We start from the raw sequence: 7631 nt of genomic DNA on the forward strand, positions 1-7631 counted from the left end.
TCCTCCCTCCTCCCCTTTCCATAGGCTTGTACCAAAGCGCAGAAGAAGGAGAAGGAGCAAAGAACCATCGACGCCGGGCAAACGAAGGAAATGAAAAGGAAAGAGCAACAGAGAAAGAGACCTAGAGGAATAACTTTGATTTCCTTTCTACGGAGGGTCTGACTTCCTAGAGACAAAGAAAAGGCGATAAGATTCCGCCCTCCTGAGTGTTTGCATCCCCTTGAGACGAGGCTGTTTAGTACAGTCCACATTTCTTGTCCCCGCCCCCTAACTCTCTGGCCTCCTTTGCCCCTCGCAGGTTCTAGTTAGCTAAGTGACGGCTAGAAAGGCTGAAGAGCGGCTTGGGGCAGGGTTGCTGCCTGCGTGCCCCTAGTGGCGGGAGGATCAGGTCCCAGGCTCCACCCTACACAATCTTCCCAAACTTCTTAAGCCTCTGGTGCATAGGGTCATTGCTCCCAAAAAGGAACCTGGAGGGGTACGGAGGGGAGGTCGGGGGAACGAATGCGGCACACTAGGGAAATACCCCGGTGTTTAGTTCTAGAACCCCTAATCCCCTAACAACCGGGCTGTGGAACCTCCGCCACCACCAAGGTTTTTATAGCAACCGGTAGTGGTGCCGCCCAGGCTCCCCCTTCCTTCCAGTCTTTTTCCCTATCTCCCATTCCCCGTCCCCTGCGACCTGTAACGGGTGCCCTTAGACCTCCCCGTCTCCCCTCCTGCCGAGTATCCTAAGATTTCAACCCATCTGCCAGGTCGGGGCGGCAAGTCGGCTGCCTTGGCTTGGGAAGGGCCCTGGAGGGAAGAAGGAGGGAGGGGCCTTTTGGGTAAAATTGGGAGAGGGGGTTATGAGGGCCCCCGGAAGATATAAGGCAGAACAATCCCACCCAAAAGAGAAAGCAGCGGGGTATTTCATCCTAGGCTTTGTTTAAATCTAGGCCTGGGGATGAGTTCTGGGGGAACATGGGCTGGTTTCTCAGAGTAAATCAAGCTTTGACTGTTTACAGGGTGATGGCATCCACTCCTACCAGGAATGAAGAGAAAAAGGGCAGCTGGCCATCTCAAGCTGTATCCTCCTTGACTGGAGATCCGGTGAGCACTGGAGGGGAGCTCTAGAGGTGGGGAAGCTATGAAGTGAGGAGCTTCTAGGCAGAGGCACCTAGTCCCAGGACTGAGCCCCAATCTAGCCTAAACCCTAAACTCTTAGGCCCAAGCCCATAGCCCTCAGCACTAAGCCTTGAGACCCCAAAGACTGCCCTGCCCCCCATGTCCAGGGGCTTCTAGCAAATTTCAAGGCCCAGCCCTCCAATACCAGGCTCCTTCCAGGTCTTTTTTTTTTTTTTTTTTCCAAACCCAGGTCTTGTATGTAGGAGTTCCCAGGCTAAGCTTCTCTGACTTTTCCTTTCCCAGAAGGTTTCATTATCCCGTTCTGAGGAATTCCTGTCTCGAATCAGCACAGAACTCACAGATGAGGCCTTGTTTATGGCTCGCTGCCATGTGAATGCTGTGCCTATCAAGGAAAAGCAAACACAAGACCAAGGGACTCAGATATCCAGACATGGTGACCCCCACCTCAGGGCCACTGTGTCTAGAGACCCTTTCTAGTCCCCCATCCCTGGCCTGGCCTCCACAAATCTGGGAGTATCCCACCTGACAGCCAGCCCCCAGACCCTACACAGCGCCCCCTGCCCACTAACCGGGTACCCAGTCCTCACTGCTGGCCAGGAATCCCCTCAGCCCTCAGCCCCCAGCCCTTCCTGCCCAGCCATATCCCTGTCTGGCCATGGGATAGTCATTTCTCTGACTGGGGCCTCTAATTCTAGTGTTCTTCACCAAGACCCGAGGCACAGACACCCGGTAAGTGAGTCCTCAAGTGATATGCCCTTTGTCCTGGGAGAACAATGAGATGCCTATAGGGGAGAGAGTGAGGATCTGATGACATCCCAGCAGGGTAGGGGGATTTTTGAACCATGCAGTTCTTTGCTGTTCTGCTTTGACACTCAAATGCAGAGTTCTCAGTCCTCTCTCCTCTCTTCTGCCATCACCAGCTCTGACAGAAACCGTATGCGCACCAAGACACACCTCTTGCCCTCCCCTCGTGAAAAGGTATGTACAGGGTCCTTGTATGATAAAGCCACTCCATAGTAACTAAATCTTTCAAGTTTGCACTATATATGCTTGTCCCTGTCTTTAGGAACTTGGAACACAAATAAATGACACAGTCTCAACATTTGAAAACTTCACAGTTTAGTATGGGGACAGACAAGTCAATGGCCAATTATAATATGAATATGGGCCAATAGTAGAAATGGAAATGAGGAGAGTACTTATCCCAGTCTCAGTTGGGACAGCAAGGGAAAGAATCATGGAGCTTCCTGAAGAAGGTGACACCTAAAGAAAGAATTTTCCAGGAGAAAATGGTTGATAGGAGTATCCAAGCAGTAGGGATTGCATAAGCAAAGGCAAAGATGGATCTTAGAGAGAATATAAGCATGTGTATGTGTGCATGGGGCAGGGAGATGTGGGACCTGAAGCAGTTTAGCTGCTGGAGCCTGGAGGCAAGGTAGGCAGGGACTGACCAAGAGAGACTTGATGTGTGCCTTCTTAAGATCCTTAGATATTTCCTTTTAAGTGAGAAGCCATTGAAGAGTTTGAGCCAGGAAGGGTGGAATTTTAGATCAGTCATTTTTGTAGTAAGTGGAGAGAGTGACCTGGAAAGAGGAAAGCTTTGAGTTTGATTAGAAATTTTTTTTCCAAGAGACCAAGCTGGAGATGATTAGGTCCCAAGTTGTCACAGTAATAGTGGAGGGGGGATGAGGAGCACATAAGAGAAAAAGACCAGGAAAATTGACAAGTTTGGTAATTGATTAGGTGGGGCGGCGCCTGTGGCTCAGTGAGTAGGGCGCCGGCCCCATATGCCGAGGGTGGCGGGTTCAAACCCAGCCCCGGCCAAATTGCAACAAAAAAAAAAATAGCCGGGCATTGTGGCGGGTGCCTGTAGTCCCAGCTGCTCGGGAGGCTGAGGCAAGAGAATCGCGTAGCCCAGGAGTTAGAGGTTGCTGTGAGCTGTGTGAGGCCACGGCACTCTACCGAGGGCGGTACAGTGAGACTCTGTCTCTACAAAAAAAAAAAAAAAAAAAAAAGAAATGGTAGGAGGAAAAAAAAAGGAATCCAAAGACTTCCAGATTTCTTGCTTGGGCAACCTAAATCTGATCATGTTACATTTCTGCTCAGAGTTCTCCAGCTGCTTCCAATTTCAGAGTAAAAGGCAAAGATCTTCAAAGGGGCTTACAAGGCCCTATGTGATTGCTCCCCGCCTCCAGCCCACTGTCTCTTTGCCTTCATTGCCTGTACCGTCTCTCCCTTTTCCCGCATTCGGTCACACCCGCCTTCTCATTCTTCTTGGAACATGACAGGCACACTTCTGCCTTTGGGCACATTGGGTTTGAGGTGCTCGTGGGAACTGCAGGCTGTAATACTCTCGAGGGGATTGGAAATATGGGTTCAAAACACTGAAGAGGCTTAGACTGGTGAAAGAGAACAGATCTGGAGGTCAGCAGGAGGGAGTTGAAAGTTGAAGGGTGGATGTGTGGTTGTCCTGGGAGGGTTTGTAGAGAATGAGCAGGAAGAGGACACTGAGGATGGAGTCCTGGAGAACCTCTCCGGGTAAGAGGTTGGCAGAGAAGAGAGGGCTTCATGAATGCAGAGAAGGAACTGACAGTCAGCAAATGTTTACTGAGTGTCTGTTAAGTGCCAGGTTCACCAAGCCATGGGAATAGTTGGATAGCTGTTTCTCCGAGTTGCACCACTACATCTAGTACTCATCACCAAGACCTGAGCGGGTGTAAAACAGTTGAGAATAAACCACTGTTCTTGTCTCGAAGAACTGATTTTCTAGTGCCACATTTTTTTTTTTTGAGTCAGAGTCTCACTATGTTGCCCTCAGTAGAGTGCCGTGGTGCACAGCTCACAGCAACCTCCAACTCCTGGGCTTAGGCGATTATCTTGCCTCAGCCTCCCAAGTAGCTGGGACTACAGGTGCCCGCCACAACACCCAGCTATTTTTTGTTGCAGTTTGGCCAAGGTCAGGTTTGAACCCACCACCCTCTGTATATGGGATTGGTGCCCTACTCACTGAGCCACAGGCGCCGCCCAGCCCGGCTATTTATTTGTTGTTGCAATTTGGCCAGGGCCAGGTTCGAACCTGCCACCCTCAGTATATGGGGCTGGCGTCCTACCCACTGAGCCACAGAGGCTGCCTGTAGTGCCACATTTGATCTCTCCCAATTGGGCTTGGTATTAGAAACACCCTGAAGTTGCAGAAAGCCTGTGCCATGATAGCTAATCTACTGTTAACTTGATAGCATCATACAACTTGCTTCCCACCATCCCATACATCAGGATGCTCTGTGAGGGCTCTGTCTGTCCACACAGTACTTTGCCCTTCCTTCCCAAGTGGTACTTGATTAAGGATTTTATCCTGAGTTAACACCTTCCTGTCATCCTCCTGCCAGCCCCCAGGACACTTTTCCTTCTTCACCCTCAAGAAAGAACATGGAAGCCTACAGATCTTGAAAGGGGCATTGTAGCTGGTCAAAAATGTTGGGTGGGGGACTAGGTGAGCAGATTGGGATGGTAGATAAATGGGTTAATAAATGGATAAATTCCCTGAACATTTATTAAGCACCTACTATGTGCCAGCACTGCACTAGGAGCTGGAGTGTTACAGTGAGCAAAATAGGGTCCTTGTTCTCCATAAGTTTGAATGGGGGTGAGTAATTAGATAGAAGAGAGATAAGTGGGTAGGTGGAAATGAGCGACAGAAGGATGGTCAGATAGATAGGCAAATGGAAGAATGGGCAGGGAGTGATGGATAGATGTGTAGATGGATGGATGAACGTGGGTGGATGACTAGATATATGGATGAATGGACCAATGGTGAATAGTGTGTGGATGAATGGATGGGTGGTAGATAGGGGTTGGATGGATGGGGGAGGATGTTAGGATAAAAGATATGAGCATTGGGTCTAAAGAGTTAAAAGGCTCTTAATCTCTTCTAGGGAGCTCCTCCTAATAGCCTGTCTTCTGGAGGATGATCCTTAGCCTCTATGGTGTTGCTTCTGGCCTCTCATATCCTCCCCCATTTTGTCCCTAGAGCATGCCTCAAAACTCCTCTCTTGCAACTCGTTGAACACCAGTTTGGGGAGGACTCCTGGTCATCACCCTGAAGCCTCCAAAGTGTTCTGGAATCATCACACCACTCTCTACCCTCAGCCAGAAGGACACTGCCAGGAGTAAAAGGCTTTAATAAAGAGGCAGGGATCCCCCACTCCCTCCAATTCAGGCAATGCTCTGGTGTGACTTCTCTGATGTGGAGGTGTGGGAGGGGAGTTTTGATTTTTCTTTTTTCTGGATGTGGATGTTGGGTGTGGGCATATCATTGGAATGGTTTTGATCCAGGCAGTTATCTGTCAGCCTATTGGCAGAGGTGAGCTCATGTATCCAAACCCAGTCTTCTAGCCAACTTCAACACCTTAAGGCAATGGTTCTCAACCTTCCTATGCCACGACCCTTTAATACAGTTCCTCATGTTGTGGTGACCCCAAACATAAAATTATTTTTGTTGCTACTTCATTAACTGTAATTTTGCTACTGTTATGAATTGTAATGTAAATATCTGATATGCAGGATGGTCTTAGGTGACCTCTGTGAAAGGGTCGTTCAACCCCCACAGGGGTCATGACCCACAGGCTGAGAACCACTGCCTTAAGGCCTAGGCCTGTGGCATCATGGAGAGCCTGCTCTTGCTTCTAAGGTGCTACCTCTGCCACCACTGTGGATGCTGAGGACCCCAAGCTGTGAATTCTCCCCTCTGAACTTTGAGGCCTTTGTGCTTATGAGAACAAATCACTAGCCAGAAGGCAGTACAGTAGGGTTTGTGGAGTTTGTATGTAAATCCCAGCTTGGCCATTTATTAGAGCCTCCTGAGGAAGGCACTTCACATCTGAGCCTCAGTTTCCTTATTTGAAAAATGGGAATAATAGTGCCTGTCTCGCAGGGTCCTTGTGAGGGTTAAAAAACATAATGCATACAGGGGCGGCACCTGTGGCTCAAAGGGGTAGGGCGCCGGACCCATATGCCGGAGGTGGCAGGTTCAAACCCAGCCCTGGCCAAAAACTACAAAAAAAAAAACAATAATGCATACAGCTCGGCGCCTGTAGCTCAAGTGACTAAGGCACCAGCTACATATACCATAGCTGGTAGGTTTGAATCCAGCCCGGGCCTGCCAAACAACAATGACAACTACAAACAAAAACTAGCCAAGTGCTGTGGTGGGCACCTGTAGTCCCAGCTACTTTTGGGAGGCTGAGGCAAGAGAATCCCTTAAGCCCAAGAGTTAGAGATTGCTGTGAGCTGTGATGCCACAGCACTCTACCCAGGGCAACAGCTTGAGGCTCTGTGTCAAAAAAATAAATAATAATAATAATGCATACAAAGTATTTAGCACAGTGTTGGCACAGAATACTCAAAAACTTAAACTATTAATCAAGATCAGTTTGCCTCATGTGAATTATAAAATTTAACTCCCTTTTGAGTACTTCAACATTTTTTTTCCAACATTCTTTTGAGTGTCCTAAAAAAAAAAATTTTTTTTTTTGAGACAGTGTCTCACTATGTCACCGTCTGTAGAGTACGATAGCATCACAGCTCACAGCAACCTCAAACTCTTGGGCATGAGGGATTCTCTTGCCTCAGCCTCCCAAGTAGCTGGGACTATAGGCGCCCACCACAACGCCCGGCTATTTTTTGTTGTTGTTATTGCAGTTGTCATTGTTGTTTAGCAGGCCCAGGCCGTGCTCAAACCCACCAGCCTCAGTGTACATGGCTGGTGCCCTACTCACTGAATTACAGGCGCCGAGCCTGTCCTAAAAATTTTAATTGTATTTAAATATAAATTTTAATTACTTAAAATTCAGTTAATTTGAAAAAAGACTCTTTAGATAAATAGGCTATAAATTCCCTATAATGTTCAAAAGTAGGTGAAGTAGAAAAGAGCACCCACAAGGATACAAACCAAGCTCAAATTGGTAGACATGTAACAGTAGATATACTTAAAATACCACAAAGATTATAAAAGAAAAAATGAATGATATACTTGAATGGACACAAAAATTCTCAAAATGGGTTGAATTTTAGATAAACTAGTCATAAAACAAATTGGAAGCTGTTTGCCTCCTGTCCAGCAGTGAGGGAAGAGGGTTGCTCTTGCCTGCTACCTTACAGCTGGGGAGAACCCAGCCTGCCAAGGCCTGGTGGGGAGTTATCAGTGGCTGGAGACTTGTCCAGCCAGTCTGTCATGGAGGCTGAGCCTAAAGCCAGGCTTTTGGATCCCAGGCCAGCCCCCTTTGACGTTGCCCTCTGCCCACTTATGGATTTCTTTCTTTTCCCCAAATTGTTCCCCTTTCCCCAGCCCTCTCTCCAGAGAGGTCACCATCACCATCTTCAATGCTCTATAACTCACTTTCCCACACCCCACCAGTCCAGTTACAAGTGGTGATTTTCTGTTTATTGCTCAAAAACAAGAATCCAGAAGCAAAGGTGGAGAGATTGTGGGTTGGGAAAATGGCAAGAAG

General features: G+C 48.2%; 1 protein-coding gene across 4 annotated transcripts; it reads left to right on the top strand.

The window, feature by feature from the left end:
• The first annotated feature begins 71 nt into the window (after positions 1–71).
• On the top strand, positions 72–5894 carry LOC128561252 (putative protein T-ENOL). 4 transcript variants are annotated; one of them, XM_053555201.1, is made up of 6 exons: positions 72–436; positions 1005–1089; positions 1408–1558; positions 1821–1854; positions 2046–2103; positions 5153–5894. In XM_053555201.1, exons 2-6 carry the CDS (start codon positions 1009–1011, stop codon positions 5186–5188), a joined length of 360 nt encoding a protein of 119 aa, XP_053411176.1. In that variant the 5' UTR covers positions 72–436; positions 1005–1008; the 3' UTR covers positions 5189–5894. The 4 variants fall into 4 exon arrangements, 3 of the variants coding, with proteins under 3 accessions (XP_053411176.1, XP_053411174.1, XP_053411175.1); XM_053555199.1 differs by having other exon boundaries at positions 157–475; positions 5153–5893; XM_053555200.1 differs by lacking the exon at positions 72–436 and adding an exon at positions 490–752.
• Positions 5895–7631: the final 1737 nt, after the last annotated feature.

Source organism: Nycticebus coucang, chromosome 12 (genome assembly GCF_027406575.1).
Source record: "Nycticebus coucang isolate mNycCou1 chromosome 12, mNycCou1.pri, whole genome shotgun sequence".
In the NCBI taxonomy this organism is placed as follows: Eukaryota; Metazoa; Chordata; class Mammalia; order Primates; family Lorisidae; genus Nycticebus; species Nycticebus coucang.

Coding starts and splice junctions, on each gene's coding strand:
- LOC128561252 (XM_053555201.1), top strand. CDS start 1,009: ATGGCATCCACTCCTACCAGGAATGAAGAGAAAAAGGGCAGCTGGCCA. Junction 1,559..1,820: donor GACTCAGATATCCAGACATG/GTGACCCCCACC, acceptor CTCTAATTCTAG/TGTTCTTCACCAAGACCCGA. Junction 1,855..2,045: donor ACCCGAGGCACAGACACCCG/GTAAGTGAGTCC, acceptor TGCCATCACCAG/CTCTGACAGAAACCGTATGC.